The 26,734-nt window shown below is 41.4% G+C and overlaps 1 protein-coding gene across 10 annotated transcripts in view; it reads right to left on the reverse strand.

Moving 5' to 3' along the window:
• Positions 1-26,734, reverse strand: part of LOC123363114 (KAT8 regulatory NSL complex subunit 1-like) — a 160,879-nt gene that overhangs the window by 70,093 nt on the left and 64,052 nt on the right. For all 10 annotated transcript variants that reach the window (XM_045003909.1, XM_045003911.1, XM_045003908.1 and 7 more), the window contains 2 exons: positions 19,415-19,621; positions 4,442-4,569 (listed from right to left, as the gene is read on the reverse strand). In XM_045003909.1, the coding sequence (XP_044859844.1) occupies positions 4,442-4,569; positions 19,415-19,621 (335 nt within the window). The remainder of the gene's footprint in view (positions 1-4,441; positions 4,570-19,414; positions 19,622-26,734) is intronic.

Below are 26,734 nucleotides of genomic sequence, written 5' to 3' on the forward strand. Positions count from 1 at the left end.
CAAAGAAATTTATTTTCAGGGATTAACAAGTCTAGCGAAGATTCAGTAAGAGCAAGTTTTGTGATAAGCAAAATGATAGCTAAATCATCACGACCTTTTACACAAGGCTTATTCATAAAAGAATGTCTTATGAAGGCCAGTGAAATTTTATGTCCTGATAGGAAGAAAGTTTTTGAAGGCATAAGCTTGTCTGCAAATACAGTTGCCTGCAGGATAACGGATTTAGCTGATAATGTGCAAAAACAATTGATTCAAATGGCAAAAGACTTTGAAGTATTTTCAATTGCTCTTGATGAGAGTACAGATGTATCAGATACCGCACAGTGTGCAGTGTTCATTAGAGGTGTGGACTGCAATTTGAATATAACTGAAGAATTGCTAGACTTAATGCCACTGAAGGGTATCACAACGGGACGTGACATATTTCAAGGATTGGAAGAGTGCATTGAAAAAGCTGTTGGTGGTGCTTAGCACTTTCCAGGAGGGAGGGGGGAGGAGCGGGGAGCCGCGCGCTTAGGGGAGGAGGTGGAGAAGAGACAGGGCAGGGGCGGGGCCTCATGGAAGGGGTGGATTGGGGGTGGGGCCAGGGGCAGCAAGGGGGCGTGTCAGTGATGCGGCCCTCGGGCCAATGCACTAGTCCTCATGCGGCCCTCGGGGTCATTTGAGTTTGAGACCCCTGCACTACAGAATGCAGACATCTTGAAGCCTGTAATCATACCATCTTGTACTGATCTCAGCTAAGTAGGGTCAGGCCCAGTCAGTACTTGTATGAAAGGAACAGCTAAGTATTGCAGAAAGAGGTGCTGGAGATTCAGTAGATAGTGTGCATCTCTCTGACAGGGTAGTCTGGGCTATTACCTGGGTTTTAGCCCAAACCTCCCCTACTGTCCACACACAAATCTTTCATGTGGGCTTGTGTGTGATTTGAATCCAGGCTTGCATAACCAGTTGGGGGTATAAGTTAGAGACTGGGTTTCACTTTAACACACCCATTTGGCAGGCTGAAAACTGGGTTTCAAAACTCTGGCTCTGATAGTCCTGCAATGCCTTCCCACAATTCCTTGGGGCCTGTATTTTCCTGCCCTTCTACATACTCAGCACCAGAAGTCACCTACTAGTTTTATGCACCTGGTTGGCATCTGAACCCCTCGTTTCATGTGACCTGCTCTCATTTCTGCAAAGTCTCTAACAGTGATTTTGTCCCAAGAAATCCTCATCCCAGCGTGCTGTTAGCTGGCCAAAGACTCTCTCCAAAGTTCTGATAGACTTGAGATATGAGGTCAGTAAGGCTCACTATTTGGGGAGATGAACCTGAAATCACCACCTCCAAGTGGCTGTCAGAAGAGGGGATTAAGACAAATTATCTTTTCCAAAGCTGGTGTTCTTCGAGATGTGTTGCTCATGTCCATTCCATATTAAGTGTGTGCGCTTGCCACATGCACCAGTGCTCAAAGTTTTTCCCTCACCAGTATCTGTAGGGAACCGGCTCTGGTGCCCTCTGGAGTGGTGCCCGTCCCGTATGGCATGGTATAAGGGGCACCGCCACTCCCCCCACCCTCAGTTCCCTCTTGCCGGAACCTGACAGTGGAGAAGGAGGGCAGGTTGTGGAATGGACATGTGCACTCCCCTTTGGGCTTGCTACACAACCCAGGGTATTCACAAAAGTTTTCACCATGGTAGCAGCCCAGGTGCAACACCAAGGCTAACAGTGAGCCTAGAGAGGATCAAGTTAAGATCCCACTGTGGGACAGGAGCCCATACCTGCGGGAAGAGTCTCTCAAGTCCTCTCAAGAATCTGACTGTCATGTCATGGGAAAACACCATCTGTCCTTGGATCGGCAGGTGAAAAGCAGAGATGGCTGCGAGATGCACTGCTGCTTCTTGAATTTGCCTTACTTTCTGTACTGGTTTTTACTTCCTACCCTACACTGTAGCATTGCTGTATGTTGTTATGCAGCTGTCATGTTTCAGTGGCACATGAAGTGATCTCTGTAATACTTTATTTACCTCACACAGCTTCTGGGACAACTAGTAACTGTAAAATGCTTTGAGAATTGGAATAAAAAGGTTCTCACAATTGTAAAGAATTATCTTCATCTCATTTCTGTTCCAACCACCACTATGCAAGTTAGACACCACTAGAGAGGTGCTCAGCAATAAAGCCCTATACAGTGTAAAGCAGTTAGTTGCTCTTTCAAATGTGGAAGTTTTCCTCGCATCTGTGCAGCAAACCCTACATTAAAGGTATGCATATTCAAAAAAATATGGTCTGATATATCCAACTGCATCAGCAACACCTGCAAGCTTAAGGCACTTTTGAATAAAATTAGCAATCAATAGAACAAATAATTCTGTTTAGTAAAACTAAGCATCAACGGAAAACTGGCAACCTGTATTGTAAGCAGCTAAACCTGAAAATGGAATGCATCTCACCTCACTCAGAGCAACAACTAAAATATAAATCCAAGAAATGTGCAATCCTCATAGTAACAGTAACAGGCATTCAAACTTTCCCCAAATGAGGATTTAATTAGCAACTTGCCAGAAACTGAATGGTGTACCCAATTAGCATAAAATGGTGCTAACTGCAACCCCAAAAGAGGTTACAGTAAGAACTATTTGTATTTTAGCAGAGGCTACTTGAATCAAGGTGGAGCACTGCACGCTGAGACAAATAGATTTCACAGGATGAACCTCCATAGTCAGGCAACCAGCAAAGGAAAAATATTAGTCTTTTACCATTTTGGGCTTCTTTATAAAGGATGAAAGGCCTGAAAAATGGTTCAGTTTATTTAAAAACAAAACCAAAAATTTTCACATTAGAAATTCAGGTCTTGTCAATACTGGAAGACTATGGCACAGGTGTCAAACACATGGCCTGCCACCCAGATCCAGCCCCTAAACCCTTTCCTATTACCCATAGCTGCCTGCCTGCTGTAGGTCAAAGAGAGCTGGCAGAGAGCTGGGAAGGTAGCTTGCACCTAATTGGGACCAGGCAGCTGAGACCTTCCTCTCTCCACCAGCACTGGTCAGAGTGCCTTACAGGCCACACTGAAAGGAGGCTCCTTTCCCGTCTTCCCTACCCTGTCTCTGAACCCACAGGAGCAGGCCTCTTTTCTCCCTCTACTGCCTACCTAGCCTTATCTTTGCCAGTCCCTCCACCCTGAGCCAAAGGAGACTTAATTCCAGGCTTCCTGCTCTTCTCTGCTGCCACCACTGGCTTGACCCCACAGGATCAAATGAATGAAAGCAGCTGCTTCTAAACGGCCCACTCTCCAGAGAGCTGGAGGTGAAGAGTAAGTGAAGAAATCCCCAGAGGTGGGGGAAAGGGAAAAAAGGGGAGGGAAATGATCAAGTGGTATGTATAAGAGGGTAGGTGGATAGGAATGACTCTCAAAGTGGAGCAGCAGGTAGGAAACATTCATAAAATGTGCATGCAGATGGCAGGTGCATAAGCAGGGAAGACAAGGGAGAAGAGAAGAGACTGGTCATGGAGGTATACACTGAGTGATGTTAGCGGACAACAGACAGAAGGTTTCATAGATGCATTTACTTTTTTAAAAAAATCTGTCTTTAAAATGACATTTAAAATTTTGCTAATAAAGAGGCTCATTCTGAGTTGTACAGACCATAACGTTTGCCTCTTGCCTGTGAACTTTTCACTCCCAGTCCATGGACTTTGGGGGACAGAGTAACTTGGCCTTCACCAAAGAATAAGGTGACTGGAGAACTAATTACATTAATGATATCACAAAAAGACACACTTGGGCAGCTGAGAGAAGATTCCTGTAGGCTACTTAAGTTTTGTTTTGGTTTTTTAACTCCCATATCTAACGAGCACTTGTTTGGAAGAGTGTGTTAAACATTCAATACCCTTTCCCCACTACTTTCATTACGGTATGAGAGCTCTCAACAGCCTGAGGCCCAAGAGGTCATTCAGTATCACTAGGGAAGACAGGATTGATTTCTGATATTGAAATACAAGCAGAAAAAGTGTCTTTCAGGCTCTCTTTATACATGATAAAATGGGAAAAAGGTCACAAATCCAATTGGGGGGGGGGGAGAACCTTTGTAGGTTACCTTTAAAGATTAGATGCATTTGGATTTGTGGGCAGCACTGGCCATCCATCCATTAAAAGAAGATAAAGCTATATGTAACACTTTGCACCAAATACTCTGCAAAATATGCAACATTATATGCTATTTTTAGATACGAAATGTAGATTGCAATATATAACCTAATATCTATCTTCAAAAATATTTCTCCCCCATCAGGCACGTGTATTTATTTTGGTTCCTTACATCATGAATTGTATTCAAAGAGAGAAGGTTCACCTATGATCACATTCTCAGCCACTATCACAAATGTCTTAATTATAAAAATTACTCAGAATAATCCCAAATAGGAGATTGGTCAACCTATAAGAAAAGAAGAACTAACCAGTAAATTTTTCCGTTGACTTGGTGGGGTGACGTGCAGGCTTTTGGGGGTCCTGGAGACCCATTGATGGGGGTACAGGAGGGACTTTGACACATAGGGTTTCCTAAAGACTGCGTAAGACGAGACCTCTGCAAGAGAAAAATAAAATCTCAAACTCAGGATAGCTTGATGAAAGAATGAACTTTGAAGAGGGATGGGGAGAAAAAAAGTAATCAAACTAAGTAGCATTTTGCAATTTAAAATAATGCTGAACATAGTTAGGCAGTCCCAATGCAATCAATTATTTACAGTTTCTTTCCATCCACTTTGATTCAAGGATCAAAGAAAGATTCTTCAAATCATCCCACATCAGTGATTTTAAATTGCATTCTTACAAGTTACAAAAAGTTGTCAAATACAATTTCTAGTCCTCTGATCTATAAATTGGAAACCACTTTAATTGCTTGCCAGCTTCACTTGGAATACGAGCAGCTTTGGTGTAGCAAAAACTTTGTTTCATACCAACTGTTCCAAAACTTTAGCCAAATGCTAGCATCAATCCAGGATATCTGGTAGTCTAGAGGCACAATTATATACTTACTGGAAATGATTCTGAAACACTGTAAAAGGACCTTGGACTCTGACATTAAGCTTTCAGACCTAAAGCTTGATGTGTGCATGCACCTACATTTTATGTGAATTTAGTGCTAGTGAAAAATAAAGTCACTCACCTTGCGCAGCAACTGTAGTTCTTCAAGATGTGTCCCCCTATGGATGCTCCACTTCAGGTGTGCATGTGCCTCTTTCCATTAGCAGTGTCTGTTCAGCTTGCGCATGTGCACCATACAAGCTCATGCCACACTCTTAAGGTATGCAGGGCTGCACAGGCAAATTGCCCTCAGTTCCTTCTCTATGTCCAACAAGAACAGTCCAAAGCAAGGGGGAAGAAGGGCAAGTCCACCCATAGGGAAACACATCTCGAAAAAAACACGGTTACTGCACAAGGTGAGTAACCTTTACTACTTCTTCAATTAGTGTCCCTATGGGTGCTCCATTTCAGGTGACTCTGGAGCTGTATCCTCACAGGGAGGAGGGAACTTAAGAATCAAGTCCAAGACTGAAGACAGTACAGCAGATCCAAGTACTGCATCAGATCTGAGAGTGTGGACCAAGCATCATGTTCAGAAAAGATATGCACTGAAGCCCATGTAGCAGCTCTGCATATCTCAGATGCTGGAATGTTTTTGACTAACACTGTGGTAGCTGCTTCTGATCTTGTATTGTATGCTATAATCTTTTGGGGAGCAAAGCACCAGCTGTATCATAACAAACAGTAATACACCCAGAGATGCATCTCAACAGTCTCTGTGAAGAGATTCTGTGAAGAGACTGTGGACTCCTTTGATCTTTCTGCAACGGAGACAGAATGTCTAGGTGATTTCTGAAATTACTTTGTCCTATCTAGATAAAAGTCCGATGTACATTTAATGTATGAAGGGAAGTCTACTGCTGAGATTTATGTGGTTTAGGAAATAGTATTGGCAGATAGACTGGTTAAGTTGGAAATCTGACAGAACATTAGGTAAGAACTTTGGATGCAGTTATAGAAAGACCTTGTCCTTGGGAAAAAACCCTGTAAATTGGGGGAAGAGGGGGTCCTGACATCAAGGCTCCAATTTCTCCAGACCTGCAGGCTGACGTGATAGCTACTAGAAAGGGTGTCTTAATAGAAAAGTGAAGCAAGGAGCAAGTCATCATAGGTTCAAATGGAGAGACAGGCACAAGGCATTGACCATGACACCAGTGGTTGAAACCTCTTCCATTTCTGGAGGTAAGTAATTTGAATTGACTCCTTTCTATTGTGTAGTTAGTATTACTTACTGTACTCCTGTCAAGCTGGTGGAGTCTAATCCTGTGAACCATCTAGGAGCTATGCTTGGAGAATGAATGACCCCTAGGTTGGGATGAAGCACACAACATGTATCCTGGGAGAGGAGAGGAGATGAGGGAGAGTCAGAAGTTGGGAGTGCCAGTTGGACACACAGGTGAAGCAGGTAAGGTTACTAAGCTTACCTCGGCCAGGTCAGCATTATGAGGATAACTCTGGTTTTGTCCTGCCTTATCTTGTTCATCACTCTTGGAATTAGTTGTGTTGGAGGGAATGCATAGAACAGACCCTTTTTCCAAGAAAGGAGAAAGGTGTCTCCCAAAGAAAGGTGAACAAGACTACTTCTTGAGCAGAATAAAGGGCACTTCCTGCGCTGGATGTGGTGAACAGGTCCACTTGTGGAAGTCCCAACCTCTGGAATATCCCATGAAGGATCTGAGAGATCAACTCCCATTCTTAGTCCTGGGAGAAGCATCTGCTGAGCATACTGGCTGTGATATACTAGACTCCAGGAAGGTAAATGGCTGAGATCTAAATCTGATGGGCTATACACTAGTTCCATAACTTTATAGCTTTTGTGCACAGGGAAGGCGATCTTGCGCATCCCTGTTTATTGATATAGAACATGCAAGCCATGTTGTCCATCATGATTCTGATTGATTTGCTCTTGATAGGGGTAGGAACTGAAGACAGGCATTCCTGACTGCCCTCAGTTCCAACACATTAATATAGAGATTGGTTTCCTACGGTGACCATCTGCCCTGAGTTGTGAGTGTATTGAAGTATGCTCCCCACCCTCACAGCAATGCATTCATAGTCACAGTTATTGTTGGAGCTGAGAGGAGAAATGGACACCTGTGCAGATATTGCATTGATCTTTCCACCAATCCAGAGTTCTTCTTCACCTGGAGAGAAACCGACACAGGCGCTGTCAACAGTAGAAGGGAGTCAACTCGAATTACTTACCTTCAGAAATGGAAGAGGTTCCAAGAACATCACCACTTTGTGCCTGAAACTTCCCCACTATCAGTCATCACAGATTATCTACTAGACTTAAAAAAATTGGATCAGTTATATCTATTAGGTTCACCTCACCATGATATTAGCTTTTCATTCCCCACTAAGGGGTTTTCTATTTTTGCACACCATATGTCTTCGATATTTATTACGGGTCTGGAGAATCTTTACCCCTGGTTAAGTATTCTTCTCTGACTTGGGATGTCAATGTGGTACTTAGATACCTGCTAGAACCTCTGTTTGAACCTATGGTGACCTGCTCCACTTATCAGGAACTTTTGAGACTTTACAAATTTGTTCAGTTGTCTTAGATCTACAATTGGTCTCCCCTCTCCATCCTTCTTTGGCACGAGAAAATACTTTGAGTAAAACCCTTTCCCTTTCTAAGGGGATGGGACTGGTTCTATTGCTCCTAAATAAAAGAGGGAGTGTCCTTCTTGACTAAGTATAGTCTTGAGACAGGGGTCAGGGGCTAGTCAGGGGACCCTGAAGAGAGATGGGGAAGGTGGTGGCGAGAGACATGAAGAGGATGATGTAGTCCAATAATATAACCTCCATGATCCACTTGTCTGTTGTAATAGGTCACCAGGCCTGTTGGCAATGGGAAAGGTGGTCTCCCAAAACGAAGAAGTGAACATAAGGTTGCAGCTTGCAAACTACAGGCAAGGGAGGATTTGAGCCTTCAATCAACCCATCAAAATTGCTGTTTTGATGATGACTGGGTAACTAGCTGAAGGATGGTGGGAAGCTCTTTTTGTCTGGAATCCCCACCCCTTTTTTCCCCCTAGAAGGTTAAGAACATAAGAACGGCCGTACCGGGCCAGACCAAAGGTCCATCTAGCCCAGTATCCTGTCTACCGACAGTGGATAATGCCAGGTGCCCCAGAGGGAGTGAACCTAACAGGTAATGATCAAGTGATCTCTCTCCTGCCATCCATCTCCACCCTCTGATAGAGTCTAGGGACACCATTCCTTACCCCATCCTGGCTAATAGCCATTAATGGACTTAACCTCCATGAATTTATCCAGTTCTCTTTTAAACACTGTTATAGTCCCAGCCATCACAACCTCCTCAGGTAAGGCATTCCACAAGTTGACCATGCGTTCAGTGGTTCTGTGAAAACCAGAGAACTGAGCCAGGTGTAATCTCTGGACAGTCTGAGACTTGCTAAATCTCCTCTTGTTTGTAGGAGTGTATATACCCAGACACCTCAATGTGGCCCTGGAATCCTTCAGCATGTGCAGGACCATGGGGGGGAGGGATAGCTCAGTGGTTTGAGCATTGGCCTGTTAAACCCAGGGTTGTGAGTTCAATCCTTGAGGGGGCCACTTAGGGATCTGGGGCAAAAAAAAATTGGCCCTGCTAGTGTAGGCAGGGGGCTGGACTCGATGACCTTTCGAGGTCCCTTCCAGTTCTAGGAGATTGGTATATCTCCAATTATTACTATTACTAACTTGTCCATGGTTCCTGAGAAGAGCATCTGACCATCAAACTGGAGGTCCTCAACAGTATTCTGAACCTCCCTTGGGAATCCCAAAAACTGCAGCCGTGACACCCTGCGCATGACATGTGCTCTGGAGATGAATCTAGCAGCAGCATCTAGGGACGCTTGGAGAGAGGTTTTGGCTAATAACTGACCGTCCTTAATGATGGCCTGGATGTGTTCTCTATGCTCCTTGGGAAGATGTTCAATAAAGGATGTGAACTTGTTGCAATTTGTGTAGTCATACTTGGCCATGATTGCCTGATAGTTTGTGATTCAAAACTGGAGGGTTGCAGATGAATAGGCTTTCCATCCAAAAAGGTCTAACCTTTTCTGACCTTGTCATAAGGAGTAGGCAAGCAGTAATACTATCTATCCCACTCATTTACGGTATCCACCACCAGAGAATTTGGTGAGGGGTGGGAAAATGAAAAAATCTGAGTCCCTGGGAGGAGTGGGGGAGGGGCTCCATAATATTTCTTATCTGCCCATTTACTAGTTGGTGGTATGGTGGCGGAAGTTTGCCACACAGTCTTTGCTGGATCCAGAAGTGCTTCATTAATGGGTAGCGCAAACTGAGTGGGTGTTACTGACTGCAAAATGTCCAAGAGTGTGTGATGTCAGTCTCAAGCAGTATCTAGGGAATGTCCGCCACCCTCTTCACAAGGTCCTGGAATTGACAAAAATCATTGATCTTCAATGGTGGAATGACTGCCTTGTCTGCAGATGAAGATGAAATAGGAGTTTAAGGGGTAGCCTCTTTGTCCACCCTAGCCTTCTACTTCCTCAAAGGTCTCCTCACGTTGGAGGTTTGGTGGAGGAGACAGTGACCCTAATTTCCTGGTGCAGTGGAATCAGTGGTTTGGCAAATTGCTGCCAATATGCCACCTAAGGATCCCAGTATGGCCACTGTAGAGGCCCATACAGGAGAGAAGGTAGAACCTAGGACAGAGCCCTCCATATGTGATGTGGGCAGGGGTCTTCATCAAAGTATGGATTCCTATAATGGTAAGTAGGATACTGATTAAGGGTGTAGAATCCTGCAGTACTGGGAAGCACTGGTAATCTGGAGACTGGGGTCTAAGTACCAAGAGTCATCTGGTACCCAAAAACAGGGAGCACTCCAGCTTCTCTAACACTGACAAGTCCCTGGTGTAACAGAATTCCTGTGGTACCAAGTGGGTTGGTACCGACTCAGCAGTTGACTTGGGCGGTATCAATAGTTTGGAGCTTGAAGGCACTGGGGATGAAGGTGTATGCTTCAAATCTGTCCGTACCGATGGAGCCAAGTGGGAAGGCATCATTGGTAAGTCTGAAATAAACTGTACTTATCTGAAGGCAGATGGTACCAGGGCCTTGCTGATGCCACATTTCTCTGAAGTGCTCTAGAATATCCCTACTCTGCCAATACCAGAGAAAGTCTCTTTCCCCTCCACGGTACCGAGTTGAGACATCAAGGTCTCAGAAATCGCAGACCTTGCAGCAGATTGGGACTTCTTGGGAGTTGGCTCCTTTAACTTCGTAAGTGAGACCTTAGCCAAAGTCAAAGGGGCACTGTGTGGAGACTGATATACAGGGAGAGGGTGAGTGTCTGTCTTCTGACCTGAATCGGAACCTGGTTGAAGAGAGTGCTCTATGAGTAGCAGCTTCAGTTTTGTCTCCCAATTCTTCCAAGCTACACTTTTGGGAGATATGGAACTCTCCCAAGCAATAGATACACTTAGAATGGCCATCGCTAACTGGGACAGCATCCTGACAAGAGAGGCATGATTTGAAACCTGGCAAGCCAGGCATGCCTTTCCATGTCAAATAAGCTCCCCAGAGGGGAGGGGAGGTTAGGAAAAACTGAAACCTCTCACAACTATACAACAACAACTAACTAGAAATGCTAAACTAACTAAACAACAACTACAAAACACGCTGACGCACGCACGCACAAGGCAAACACGCTAGAGCTCCACCTCAGGTCGAGGTGACAAAAGGAACTGACAGGTTCGCCTGTGCAGCCCTATATGCCCTTGGAGCACAGCATGAGGTTGCATAGAGCACACGTGGGCCAAACAGACACTTTTAATAGAAAATCTCTAATCAAGGGCTCAAGTGTGCATGTGCATCTCAAAGTAGAGCATCCACAGGGACACCTCTTGAAGAAGATCAAGTACAATGCAAGCAGCAGAAGTGCAAGCTTCCCCTCACTACTCTACCACCAGTGACTTGAATGGGGCCTCTTTAAAGGCAAAAGGGCAATTCACCCTCCATAGCCTTTGGCCTCTCTTTAGAGACTGCCAAAGAAGGGACTCAGTAGTATCAAGTGGGGTGGTGTTTTGGCCCAAGACCACAAACTCATTTTACAAAGGCCACTGAACAGTCATCTGATGGAACTCACTCTTGATCTGAAAGATGTTTTCATACTGGCTACAAAACAATCTGGTAGGGAGTTTTCTAGACTTTTTTTTTTAAATTTACATTCACTCAATTGCCAAGAAATATACAATACAAATATTGTGGTCAGATATTACAAACAATGAGATGGCTGCCCTCTAGTATGCAATTAATCTACATAGGAATTGTTATAGTTCCTCAAATACTATCAGTGCTGCTGATAAAGACTTAAAACAAAAAATTGTGATGGCTTTTGATCTTTTTCAAAGCAGAGAAACCAATATTAAAGACATTCTGTATTAAAATCAACCACTGTCCTGAATAAACACTCGTTAAGTTAGCTGTTGGTAGTAGTGGTGTGGTCAGATGCGGTAAAGGATAGATAGAGCTGTCTCTCCCGCACTTGAGCCCACACTTTCTAACCAGTTCACCTAATGGCTCCATATATATGTTGAAAAGGATTGGCACATGAATGTGCGGAGCAAAGCACAATTCAATTCCCACTAAACTTCTGAAACAGGCAAGTACAACTATTCCCATTTTACAGATAGAAAAATGGAGAAAGATTTAATAATTTTTTCCAATGCTACAGTGAAAGATGGTAAAGCTGGGGTTAAAGTGCAGCAGTTCCTGACTACCAGTCTGGTGATGAATCCATAATACATTTTGTTCCACTGGATAAACCCAGAGATAAAAACAGGCTATCAGTGTAGCAGAGAAAACTAACAATGTAAAACTACAACTGATTCATTGACATTGCATTTTACTCGCCACTCAGTTAAGTGAAAAATCAAATGTATTTGCAAATTAGCAGATTTGCTGGCTCAAACTTCTGATGGCAGAAAAATCAAATGTGAATAAAAATATCAAAGAAGTTTATTATGAGAGTATTCAGGGACATAAGATGGCACCTCACACACACGGCTCCCTGCTCAAGATGTTCCCTGGAAAAACCAACTAGGAGTCCGGTGGCACTTTAGAGACTAACAGAATGTAATCTGTTAGTCTTTAAGATGCCACCGGACTCCTCGTTGTTTTTGTGGATACAGACTAACATGGCTACTCCCTGATACTTGATGTTCCCTGATTATCCAGGAGAGAGAAAGGATGGTCTTGTGACTAGGACAAAATACTTGTTTTATTCCTGAATCTACCAGAGATTTGCTGTTTGACATTAGGTAGGCTGCTTCACTTCTCTGCCTCACATATCTATCTGTAAAATGAGAATAAAACTATTCCATAGATTAAAGACACAAGGGATCATTATAATAGTCTAATCTGGCCTTCTGAATTACACACCCTATAGAATTTCACCCAGTGAGTCCTTGTAGTTCAACTTAAAATGCTGCTCTTGGAAAGAGCAGCCAGAGCTTGCATTGAGACAGCTTCTGTTGACCCCATCCTTGCCAGTTATATTCAGGAGGAAACTCCTTTCTATGAATGATTTTGAATTCTTATGAATTGATGTTCTAACAGATAAAGCATAAGATCGGGTATTAGTTGGTGTTTGCTACAGACCACCAAATCACACTAAGGAACAGGGTGACTGGTTCCTTACGCACCTCTTTAATATGTATAAAAAAAAAGCTGTGTGGTCATTGGAGACTTCACTTTGAATGACATATGCTGGAGGTCTCATGCTGCCAGTATTAAAACAGCCTTGGTATTTCTAATTATAGATGACAATTTCTTAACTCAAAAAGTAAGAGAATGCTGTACGAGACCTTATCTTGACAGATAAAGAGAAACTGATCACAAAACTAAAATTAATGGTACCTTCGGTACAAGTGATCATGACTTGATATTTATAATGTGAAAACAGAATAAAGATCAGACCAGTGACACATATATCTGGTGTTTTAAAACAGCTAATTTCATAAACAAGTATGAGCCAAATCTGCTCGCAGGAAGAATTTAATCAGAAAAACACTTCACTAGTTGCTCAAAAAGCTACAATCCCACAACTGAGCAAGCAGGCCATACCAGTTAAAAAACTGACCTGGTTTAGAGGGGAAGTGAAGGTAGGCATAAAAAAGAAAGGGAAGAAAGAGGAAGCTGAATGTAATAAATACAAATGAGAAGCTAGGAATTGTAGAAAATAGGTAAGGGAAGCAAAGGGGGTCAAGGAAAAATCTATGGCCAGGAGAGTTACATAGGTACAATAAGGTGTTTAAGTATACTAGGAACACATATTGGTCCATTACTAGATAGGAATGGTATTAGTCCACTACGAAGTGGAAATGGTAGAATTATCAATAATACAGAAAAGGCAGAAATTTTCAGTAAATTTCTGTTCTGTATTTGGGGGAAAACCAGATGATATAGTCATATAATATGATAACACTCTCCATACCATTAAATATTTCAGGAGGATGTTAAATAGTAGGTACTAAATTTAGACATTTTTAATCCACAGGTCCAGTAAACTTACATCCAAGAGTTCTAAAAGAGCTGGCTGTGGAGTCGCTGGACCATTAAAGTTGATTTTCAATAAGTCTTGGAACACTAGGGAAGTTCTGGAAGATAGGAAGAAAGTCAGTGTTGTGCCAATATTTAAGAAAGAAACAAGATGACCTGGGTAACTATAGGCCTGTCAGCCTGACACTGATCCTGTGATAGATAATGGAGCCGCTGACATGGGACTCGATTCTTAAAGAATTAAAGGAAGGTGATGTAATTAATGCCAATCAATGGATTTATGAGAAATAGATCCTGTCAAACTAACCTGATTTTTTTTAAAAATAAGATTACAAGTTTGGCTGATTAAAGGTAAGTTTTGATGTAATATACTTAACTTCTGTAATGCATTTGACTAGCAGCAGGGTGGATAAACATTCATTAAATTAAAAAATTCCTATTTTATTTATTTATTTAAATCGGATTTTTTGATAAGTATTTTCCTCAAAAAGCATTTTATCTAAAGATAGTTTTAATTAAGACACATTATAGCTCAAAGATATCTCATCATGGAATAAGGATTATAAATTCTAATTCTATAGTATGAGACAATATATTTAAGTAATGTTTAAGAAAAGTTTTGTAAATGAGTTCTAATAGTTCATGGATTAGGGACCCAATCTTATGGGATTCCAGGGGCTTCTGTATATATTATTTAGGTTAATCTTTCTATCTACCCAATGGGACTCAGTGCTCAGTCTAGAAGATACCATCAGAAATGCTTAGTTTTGCAATTCTCAAACTGTGGATTTGTCTTTCTAGAGATAACATGCTTGTTAACAGCAAAAATGGTTTTAAAATAAATAAATACATAAAATATAGAAATGAGAAATAACAGACCTCAACCCTACTGTCCCTCTGCAAATTTGTGTACACAGAGTCAATCCCTTTCCTCTCTCTAAATGTGCAAAGTTTCAAAATGTTCAATGAATAGAAGATTGTTTGGGGTGGAATAGATCTGGACAAGGAAAAGAAATCTGGAGATAAAGGTGAGAACGGAGGCACAGGCAGTAGAAACAAAAGTGAAACTCTTTCAGCAGCATATTCCACACGTCTTGAGGTGTTTCTGAGTGTAGCCTCCATTGATTTGAGATCTACCATACCATTCTCTCACTAGAAGGGAAAACCTATAATGGCAGCAGGCCGTAAAAGAGACCCAGTTTTGGAATATTTTAATGAAGTTGCTCTACCTGTGGGTAAGACAGGCATGCGTGCAAAATGCAAACAGTGCAGCAAAGAAATGCAAGGCCTGGTTGCCCAAATGAAACAACATAATGAGATGTGTTCCTTCTCAGGAAGAAGCTGCGTTGAAGATGATGAAAGGAACATGTTTGAAAATGCAGGATCTTCAGGTTGGTAAACTTTTTTATTTCATACTTCTTTCTTAATGACTGCCTGTCTTCCTTCTGGACTATTCTTGAATTCTCATGTTTGAGCAAAAAATATAGTTGTTACTCTACGGTACTATCATTTTAGATGCAGTTGTGATAAAAAATAAATAGCTGAAATAAGCAGATCTTCCTTTTACAATTTCACCTTTAAAGTAGTACTGAGTGTCAGTGAATGCAATGAATAATACTAAGTGAGCAGTATGGTAATAATAATTAAATAACTGTATTGACTTATTTTGTTTAGGAGAATCCATCCTCAACATACAAGATTCTGAAGACTATCCACCTTCAAGATCACCATCATTTTCTATAATTTCAGAGTTATCTGCCAATGATAGTGTTTCAGTCACATCATGTATGTCCCAAAGCCACAGTATATCACCTGTAGCAAAAAGAAAAAAACCCTCCATCATCCAGAAAAAAACATAGATAAGTTTGTGATAAGAACCAGCGGATTACAAAAAGAGGTAATTGATGAAAAAACTGCCCGGTTTGTTTATGCAACAAACTCTCCTTTTTGTATGATTGAGAACCCACACTTTATTAACATGGTGCAGTCATTAAGACCAGGATACAGTCCACCCAACAGAGCAGATGTCGCAGGCAAATTGCTCGATAAAGTGTATGAAAGAGAAAGTGAGCAGTGTGCAAAAGGTCTAGAGGGTAAAATTGTTACACTGAGTCTTGATGGGTGGAGCAATGTCCACAATGATCCTATTGTATGTGCTTGTGTGACAACAGAAGGGAATGTCTTCCTTACAGAAACAATTGATACATCAGGAAACGTACACACTGAAAAATACTTATAAGTAGCAGCAGTAAAAGCTATAACAAAAACTGAAAAAAAAAATTCAAATGTCTAGTACGCAGCTTGGTCACAGACAATGCTGCAAATGTATCCAAGATGTGAATAAATTTAGAAGAGAGTCCTAAGCTAACAACATATGGGTGCAGTGCTCATTTGATGCACCTCCTAGCCAAAGGTTTCAGTGTTCCAGAAATAAAGGCTAATGTTGTTGAAACTGCAAAATACTTCCGTAACAACCACTTTGCAGCAGCGGCTCTGAAAAAAGTGGGAAGAACCAAGCTAACTCTCCCACAAGAAGTGAGATGGAACTCAGTAGTGGACTGTTTTGAGCATTATATCAAGAACTGGCCTAATCTGATGACAGTTTGTGAACACAATCATGAAAAAATAGATGGCACTGTCACAGCCAAAGTTCTCAACATTGGTCTTAAGAGAAATGTTGAACACATGCTGAGTACCCTGAAGCCTATTTCTGTAGCCCTGAACAAAATGCAGGGAAATAGCTGTTTTATTGCTGATGCTGTTGAAACTTGGAAGGAATTGAGTGCATATTTCTCTTTTTAAGATCTCAATAACAGAGTTAAATTACAAGCATTAAAAAAAACGAATGGGACAAGCACTATCTCCAACTCATTTTCTTGCAAATATTCTCAATATTGAGTACCAGGGTCAAACCTTAATTGCTGAAGAAGAGGAGTTGGCTATGACATGGACATCCAGCAATCATCCCTCCATAATGCCAATTATAATAAACTTCAGAGGTAAAGGTGAACCATTCAAAAAATATACGTATGCTGATGATGTTTTAAAGAGTCACACCAGTGAACTGGTGGAAGTCACTTAAGCACTTGGATTCAGAGACTGTTGAAGTAATAATCTCACTTTTAACAGCAGTAGCTTCTTCGGCCAGTGTAGAAAGAATATTTTCTTCCTTTGGACTAACTCATTCCAAACTGAGAAATTGTTTGGGACCTGAAAAAGCAGGAAAGCTTATTTTTCTTTTCCAGATTATGAACAAAACAGGAAAATTAAGGTGAAGACGACTGAGTTAGCTGCAGAAGCCAATATTTTAAGTTTCTCGTGTTGACCTGGCTGACATAGTCAATTTAATTTTTTTTTTAAATATTTCATTTAACTATTTTAGTTAAAAATAATTTTAACAAAAACAAACCTGATTTTAAAAAACTTGAATGTTTAACTAAATTCAAAAATTCATATACTTGTTTTGTTAAAATATTATGTTTGCTGTTGAAGAAAAAAATCCAGAATACATAATGTTGTTTTAGTTAAATAAAACAATGTAAATATCTGTCTGGTGATGTTCTCCTCCTAATGCAGTATGGCAGGAAAATCCTCCAAATACTAATGCTTAACCTGTTGAATTGGAGATACTTCACCTCCCAATGACTTCATAAATATCTGCTTCAATTACCTTTGGTAAATGAAATAACTAAACAATCATTGATTTTCTGATATCGCTGTAAAACTAATCTGAAAAGTTTTCAAAATAAAATCACTTAAAAATATATAGTGCATACCTTCTAAAAATGAAATCTACATACATCTGAGTTGTGAAGAGTATGTATTAAGATTATAACAATCAACAAGAATGCACTTTTATGTAGAAATCCATGATTAAATCGAGTCTTCCTGACTAGTGATTTAAATCAATTTGATTTAAATCAAATCCACCCTGCCAAGCACTCAACTGTGAGTGTGTCAATGGAGCACCTGGTAGCAATAAGCACTCATAACCCATTCTTACTGGAGCACTGCATGTCAAGCTTTGTTGCTTCTGGCCTCTGTAGCTTTGTCTAGACTAGGAATTAGAGGTGCTTCAGAAAAAGAGTTGACTAACATGTTAACAGTCCAATTTATACAAGGCAGTGTACATTTTAACACATACTAACCTGGTCAAGATGAAGCATAGCTTCAGTCTGACCAGCATGGCATATATTAAAATGTAAACTGCCTTATCTACACTGTCCTTTTAAAACATGTTAGCCAACATCTAACACAACATACCTTTGAATCCTAATTTAGAAAAAGCCTGTACAAGAAGTCAATATGTAATCTTTTAGGTTCCCTATCCAGAAGTTGCTTTAGTTCCTTTTTTAATTGTTAATCTCAGTTAAAGACAATTTGATTCCACCCAAACCAACCAAGCTGCTTTTGAGCTACTCTAGGGCTATGAGCTCAAATTTCTTACACAGGTTATTTTCCTGATGGCAATGACCTCTGCTCAAGCAACAAAGCAAGTTTCAGGTCATAGTGACTCATTTATTTATCATCAGTTTCTTTAAAGATCAAGTGGTACTGGACATCCATCTCAAATCAGACTAAGGCCTTTAGAAAGTCCGTCCAGCTTTTTAATTTTATTTGACACTGAGTAGGTTCTATAGCAGGGGTAGGCAACCTGCGGCACATGAGCTGATTTTCAGAGGCACTCACACTGCCCGGGGGGCTCTGCATTTTAATTTAATTTTAAATTAAGCTTCTTAAACATTTTAAAAACCTTATTTACTTTACATACAACAATAGTTTAGTTATATATTATAGACTTAGAGAAAGAGATCTTCTAAAAACGTTAAAATGTATTACTGGCAAGCGAAACCTTAAATTAGAGTGAATAAATGAAGACTCGGCCCACCACTGCTGAAAGGTTGTTGACCCGTTCTATAGTCTCCAAGAGCAAGACATGTAACTGGCTGACTGAATACAGCTTTCATTGATACAGCTTGGCAAGCCTAGATATGGAGGACCATGTTAAGGGCCATTCTCTGAGAGACAAGTATGTTGCCTCCTATATATTTATCTATACAGAAGATTCATAAAATAACCAAACTATCAAATGCAGATTTAAGGGTTTTCTAACTGCATATTTTTTTCCTCTTGCCTCATCTGGGTATTATAGGAGTATTTTCATGTTTAAAAGAAAGTCCCCATGTGAGCAATGGAACCACCCTTGGAAACTTCCAAAGGCTGAGGTGAGATGCCTGCTAGGTCCAATGGCTTAGAACTGTAAACCCAGGAGCATGAATTGATTGAGATGGGTATCTTCAGAACAATTATAGTTATGAGATTCTATTTACCTCTCTGTTAGCTGCCAACTGAGCAATAGGAAGGCTTCAAAATTCCATACAGTTTAGAAAGGTTCATCCAACCTCTTTAGCAATGGTAAGGGCTTGTACAGAGTATAAAAGAAACATACCAGGTCTTTAGGAGAGCCAAAGAAAAAAAGGCAAAACAAGTTATTCACAAGTTTAGAAAAACAAACAAAAAAAACCTCAAAAAAAACAAAACAAAACAAAAACTGATAACTACCTGTACCAGAGGACATATTATTTAACATCATGAAAATGAAAGCTGAAATGGGTTATAAATTAAAGTTAAACCATTAATGAACAGAGACTATGATAAGACTCAGTTATTCACTATCTTATGTGATATGTGAACTTATTTCAGTAAGTCTTATTATTGATATAAGATGTGTTAAAAGACAGTCTCTTCTGCATTACTCTGTATTGCTGCTTAAACACTGCATTCATGTTTTTCCTAAAAACTAACCAGTTTCTCCGCATTGTTCATGAAGTAGGAAGGGATGCAGGATGACAAATCACACGGTCTCTCTCCAGAAGGGACCTTCTGGATGGAAGAGGAGGAATGTGGTAGTCCCTTATTTCTTCTGGAATTCACCACTGATGTAGAACCTAATCGGCCCTGCTGTTTCATCAAATCTTCAGGCTGCTGATCACCACCAAGGACAACTGGACCCTGGGGAGAGAAAATGACATTGGATTCATCATCTGCACAGAGTTTTTGAAACTGCAGTATAAAGAATTAAAGCATCCTCAAGAAATAACAACCAGGGGAAGTAAATAAAATACATAAAAATAGATAATTAGGTTTTCATAAAAAACCCTGATCAGTATGAGTCAATGTTTACTTCTAAACTAGAAGTTTAACTCCTATAGGAAATAGAAATGTTTCTAGTCCAATTCTAATGCTACTGTGCTTTGCTTTTTTCTAGAACACTACCGAGGCAGTGAGAAAACAAACTAAAGAATGTAAATAATATACAAACTCTGAAGCAATTACGATTGCCCCCCTTCAACAAACCCACAAAAACAAGGAAATGAAAAGTAATCCACTCAACAGTACAAAGCCGCTACACCCACAAGCAGACATCTCACCATTACCAGAACATACACCAAAAACTGCAGGCCCCAATCTTTACTCTGCCTCCCACTTCCACTATTCTGACACACCCTTTACTCCTGGGGAAATTGTGCACCAAAATATTAAAAATTCTGTGCACAATATTTTAAAATTATGCATATTTTATTTGTCAAAACACCACAATATAATCACACCAGTTTCAATTATTTTGGTAATTTATTTCAAAATATCCGTCAGCAACTACGTCTGTAACAATACAGACATCAAGAGAGATTCAGGAAATGTTTTTTGTCGAATAGTTTCCTTATTAGACATATTAATACAGAACGTTGTTTGAATGAATTATTACTCCAATACCAAAATGTATTTCCAGCACCCCTCAGAAGCAGTGCAAAGGCTTGGGGGAGTCTTCAAAATCCCTCTTTCAAACTTCCTTGAACCTGAGCCCAGGTTGGCTCAGTGGCCTTGGAGCATCCTCAGGTTCTCCATACAGGAGAACATAAGAATGTCCATACTGGGTCAGACCAAAGGTCCATCTAGCCCAGTATCTTGTCTTCTGACAGTGGCTAATGCCAGGTGCCCCAGAGGGAATTAACAGAACACGGAATCATCAATTGATCCATCCCTTGGTCACCCATTCCCAGCTTCTGGCAAACAGAGGCTAGGGACACTATCCATCCTGCCCATCCTGGCTAATATAGCCATTGATGGACCTATCTGCCATAAATTTATCTAGCTCTTTTTTGAACTATATTATAGTCTTGGCCTTCACAACATCCTCTGGCAAAGAATTCCACAGGTTGACTGTGTGTTGTGTGAAGAAATACTTCCTTTTGTTGGTTTTAAACCTGTTGCCTATTAATTTGATGACCCCTAGTTCTTGTATAATGAGGAGTAAATAATACTACTTTATTTACTTTCTCCACACCTATCATGATTTTATAGACCTCTATTATATCCCCCCCAGTCATCTTTTCCAAGCTGAAAAGTCCCAGACTTATTAATTTCTCCTCATACGGAAGCTGTTCCATACCCTTAATAATTTTTATACCATTTTCTGTACCTTTTCCAATTCCAATATATCTCCGTTTGAGATGGGGCGATTACATCTGCACGCAATATTCAAGATGTGGGCAGTACCAGGGATTTATATAGAGGCAATATGATAGGTCCTTTGGACTGCATCCATTGTGCATCTGGTACAGATGACCAAGGCAATGAAGATGCCTGTGTTTAAAAACTGTCATTAGGCTTGGCAAGTACTTTGGTAACAGGAGCTTTCATTTCCCACTGGATATTTAAAATACAACAGAGACCATGAGTGTGGAAGGTGTTTAGCCTTCTCCCATGCCTGCTATAGATGGGCCAGGTCTTGCCACAATACAGCATATAGCTCAGGATGCACATCTCATAAATCCATATCTTGGTGTTCAATGTAAGTTTCTTATCATCCCACACATGCTTATTCAGCTGACCAAATGTGGCGGCTGTCCTTCTGATGCAAGAATTAAGCTCATCTAGAGCAACGGTTCTCAAACTGTGGGTCCGGACCCCAAAGGGGATCGGGACCCTGTTTTAATGGGGTTGCCAGGGCTGGCGTTAGACTTGCTGGGGTCTGCCACCCAGGGCCCTGAGCCCCACCGCCTGGGGCCGAGCCGAAGGCTACTGACTTGGGTGGCAGGGCTCAGGTTACAGGTCCCCAACCTGGGGCTGAAGCCCTTGGGCTTTGGGTTTGCTTCTCTCCCCCGCTCCCCTGGGGGGCAGCAGGGCTCAGGCAGGCTCAGACTTTGGTACCCACTCCTGGGGTCATGTAGTAATTTTTGTTGTCAGAAGGGGGTCGCAGTGCAATTAAGTTTGAAAATCCCTGGTCTAGAGAGATAGGTTAACCAATATAATTGATCCTAAATAGCAGATCTCGTGCACAACTTCTAGAGTAGTGCCAGCTATTTAAACTTCTAGTGCAGTCAACACACCTTGTGCCATAATCATTGTCTTCTTCAGACAGATGGCGAGTCCAAACTCAACACAAGCTAATGCAAAGCTACGGCAAAACTTCTGGAGTGCTTCTTCACTATGTGTGACGAACAATGAGTCGCTGATGAAAGTTCTCTTAGGAGCTGTTTAATTTTTAATTTTTTTTTAAAAACTCTTAGACTTTCAATGTTGAAGAGTTTTCCATCTTATCCTGTATGGAGATGTATACTCTCGGTGCTAGGTGAAAAGGCATGATGAATTGGTAGATCAAAAAATAACTGAAGAGTGTTGGTGCCAAACAACTTGTTTGACACTGCTGCAGATTTCAAAGCTGTCAAACTGATCATCATACTGGATTGTAGCTTTCAGGCAATCATGAAAGAAACCAATCAAACTATGGAGGATTGCGGGGCACCCAATTCCTTTGAGCTACTGAAAAAGCCCTTTCTGCTTACCAGGTCAAAAGCCTTTATAAGATCTATGAAGGTCATATAGTGAGGATTTTCTCTGTTCTTGACACTTCTTACAGGTGCCTTAGTGCAAAAACCATTTTGATAGTTGATCTACTGGCATGGAAGCTTCACTGACTCTCTGGATATACATGATCAGCAAGAGCTTAGAGCCTGTTGAGAATGACCTATGCAAATGCCTTGCCAGCAATACTAAGGAGAGAAATTCCTCTATAATAGTTGCAATCATTCCAATCTCCTTTACTTTTATAAAACATTTGGATATTGACAGGGGCGGCTCTAGGATTTCCGCTGCCCCAAGCACGGCGGCACGCCGCGGAGGGCGTTCTGGCGGTCGCCGGTCCCGCGGCTGCGGTGGACCTCCCGCAGATGTGCCTGCAGAGGGTCCACTGGTCCCATGGCTCCGGTGGACCTCCCGCAGGCACGTCTGCGGGAGGTCCACCGGAGCTGCGGGACCAGCGGACCCTCCGCAGGCATGCCTGCAGGAGGTCCACCGGAGCTGCCTGCCGCCCTCCCGCAGGACGCCGCCCCAAGCGTGCGCTTGGCGCGCTGGGGTCTGGAGCCAGCCCTGGATATTGACATCTTTCATGTCTTGTAGCATCCTTTCTTCCCCCCAACAAGCATGAAAGACATTGTGCAGATGTTTAAGCACAACCTATCTTCCTTATTTCAGTATTTCACAGCTGCAACTCCATCTTTTCCAGTGGCTTTTCCTGATGCTAGGCAGATGACTGCCTTTTCAAGCTCATTTACAGATAATTCTATACTAACCTCTTTGCTAGTCTGGAGCCTAAGTATCACATTTAGTGCTGCTTCAGAAACAGTGGTTTCATGTGAATAAAGTTGGAAGAGTGTTCCACCCAACATTGCATCCGTTTGCCTCTGTCAATGATGATATCTCCCTTATTAGATTTGAGTGGAGCAATCTTCTTGGCTTAAGGATCTATTGCTTTCTTGATGCAATCATACATACCTCTTAGATCTCCATTCTCAAGGCCATTTCACAGAATCATAAAAGACTAGGGTTGGAAGAAATTTCAGGTCATCTAATCCAACCCTCTGCTCAAAGCAGATGATTTGTATCTTCTCGCACAAATAGAGCCATGTGTGATTAAGCACATTTCTTGGTACCTGTTGCAATGCACTCTTGGCCAGTCTGAGGTTAATACAAGTATCAGGAGAGGGGTTCGTGTTGTGCTGGAGAAATGCTGTGCATTTTGCTTCTATGACCAGGAGCATTTCTTCAGACTATGCCGCAAACCAATCTTTATTTTGTACCATCTTTTTATTGAAAGCTAAAGTTGCAGCTGTATAGATATGTCTTCTGAGTGTATTCTATGCTGCATCAGCATCCAGGGAGGTACAAGTAGAGGACATATCTTCCCTGAGATACAGAAAAAATTGGCAACACCTTCCTTGGTCTTTTGTGTTGCTGATGTTAATGTGTAGGCAAATAGCTTTCTTTAGTATGATGGAATTTCCATAGTGAAAAATCTTGTTTTGCAGCATACAAGTGCATGGTCTATGTCAGTCTACACTGTGAAAACTGAGTACGGGGAACATTCTGCAGGTGTTTTATATGAGTGACAATTAAATCCACTTGGTACCAGTGTCCAGATCTGGGGTGCCTCCATGAGACCTTCCAACGATGCCTTGGAAGTAGGTATAGGTAATGCACAGTACTTGATGGGTGCAAAGCTCTAGTAGTCTTTTCCCACTATCATTCATTTTCCCCATTCCATGGTCCCCACTGCATAGTGGCCACAACTCGTGATCTGAGCCAGCTCTAACCTTGAAGTCTCCAACAGATAATGACTGGTAGCTTACTGGTGATACTATGAAGCTGCTGATAGAATAAGTCCTCCTCTTCAGAAATGGAGGAAAGTGTTGGAATATACACAGATATTGGCAAAGCTATGTATAGTAAGTATATTTAGGGATACATATGATGATATAATATAATACGTTCTGATGTTGCAACAGGACATTCGACTTTGGGTGCTCATGAGTTTTTGACTGCAAAGCCCACGGTTGCAGTACCAACCACAATGTTTTCTCCACATAGGATTGGATCATTAAAGCAGTAGAATATGAGAGGATTCTATCTCCTTGTTGACAATGTGCTTTGTAATACAAGCCCTATACCTGGATACCAACATAACCTACACAATTATGCACAGAATTATGCATGATGCATATTGTACACCCTGAAGGAATACATGCACCTCATCCCTTTTCTCACACATAAGAGTGTGGAAAACAGATCTATCACAATCACAGCTCTGTCACACATCTCAAAGTAATCCACACATTTACCAATAAGGCCCAACTATTACCTCTCCATTTAGTATAGGTTCACCTAACACACAGCCTGCTCCTGAAGTGTATGCAAATAATTCCCATTGGCTACTGCCAGCTCCAAGAGAAAAGAGAATGTGGCATGGGCAACCGTTTCCCCCCACCCTGCTTTTGTCCTTTAATAGTGTTAGATGGAATCCTGTGAGTGAGAGTGAATGGACTGTAAGAGATGAAGAGCTTGTATATCTTAACAACCGTGGGATTGGCAAACTGTGTGTGTTAATGAGGCACTGCTCAGAATGGACACAGTTAATGTTTCATGGGCAACCTCAACTGTGGATTTCGTGATTTTCAAAAGTTTGAAGTTTTGCTCAACTCGACATTCTGCAAGAGGATAACATACCACAAAGCAACCTTCACTCTGCGTTAACATAGTTTTTTGCTGTTGAACGTAGTCCAGCCCACTTAGATATCTTTCACTGCTAACAGTTTCATTATCAACCATATACTCTTTTCTCTCTCTTTCTTGGGAGAGATCCTTGAGAAGAGTTGGTCTGCTATTAAAATTAAGTAGTGCGTGACCTCTGCTAAAAGTTTAGATTGCTTCAAAACAGGTTTCAATATTTATTTGATACGCTGAACATTTAGCACTGATAGATAGTCGAGGTCAATAGATAAAAGCTACACTCATACTGAAACTACTAGATCTCTGAGGCCTCTATGACGGTTGATCATTAGGTGCTGCTGACTCACTCTATCCAGATGTTTATACCATGCACACCACTGTAATATATAACACACCTATTGTAGCAGTAAATTGGCTGTACATGTCCTTTTTCAACAGAACCCACAAAATTATTATGGGCAGCTGTTTTTTCGGGCAGCTCTTACTTGCAGAGTCCTACAGGACCTGGGTCTTAACCCCTGCCCCCAAAAGCTTATAGTCTAAACATTTAAGAGGTGTTCTCTCCTACTAAATTCATGGTGGCTAAGTCCATAAATGGCTATTAGCCAGGATGGGTAAGAATGGTGTCCCTAGCCTCTGTTCGTCAGAGGATGGAGATGGATGGCAGGAGAGAGATCAGTTGATCATTGCCTGTTAGGTTCACTCCCTCAGGGGCACCTGGCATTGGCCACTGTCGGTAGACAGATACTGGGCTAGATGGACCTTTGGTCTGACCCGGTACGGCCGTTCTTATGTTCTTCTTATGTTCTTATGTAAGTGTACAGTGCCTAGGCACAATGGGGTCACAATAATGTCTAGGGCTTCTAATCTAGGAGCTTCTATAATAAGTAATGTATGCCATGGAGAGATCGTGAAATGCTATGGTACTTCGGTGTCTTCTATATGTGAATGGCAACCAATTAGACAACCCTTCAGCAAACATAATATTGTTGCTAACAGCACCTGAACGAACTGGAGATCTGGAGTAAAAGCTGAAGATAAATTCTGGAAAGAATGGAAGATCACTTTGGTTGCCAGTACTGGAGTATTTTGGAAAAAACGTCTGTGGAGTGCACGTAACCTAGAGTGATGGGCATCTACAGGGTCTTAGACTAACCACTGCTCCCAAATGCCCATGCAAAAAGCAATGTTTTGTCACCTCAAGATGAAATTACAGGTTACCCTACCTGTGTGGCTGACCTATATGGCTATCTGGAAACTGTTACTACTGCAACATTCAGCTGTCCACTTCCTAAGTGGGGCAGATAGGAGAGAATATAGAACAGGTTTCTCTGCTCTGCAATCTACACTGAGCATAGATTCCAAAGCCAGAAGGGATCACTGTGATCATCTAGTTTGACCTCCTGCATAACACAGGTCATATAACTTCTCCAACATAAATCCCAGAACACATATTTTAGAAAGACATCCAATCTTGATTTAAAGATTGCCAGTGATGGAGAATTCACCACAATCCTTGGTAAAATAGGCAAGCTGCAGTTTTTCAAGACGGGCTATATT

This window comes from Mauremys mutica, chromosome 2, assembly GCF_020497125.1.
Source record: "Mauremys mutica isolate MM-2020 ecotype Southern chromosome 2, ASM2049712v1, whole genome shotgun sequence".
NCBI classification, from domain to species: domain Eukaryota; kingdom Metazoa; phylum Chordata; order Testudines; family Geoemydidae; genus Mauremys; species Mauremys mutica.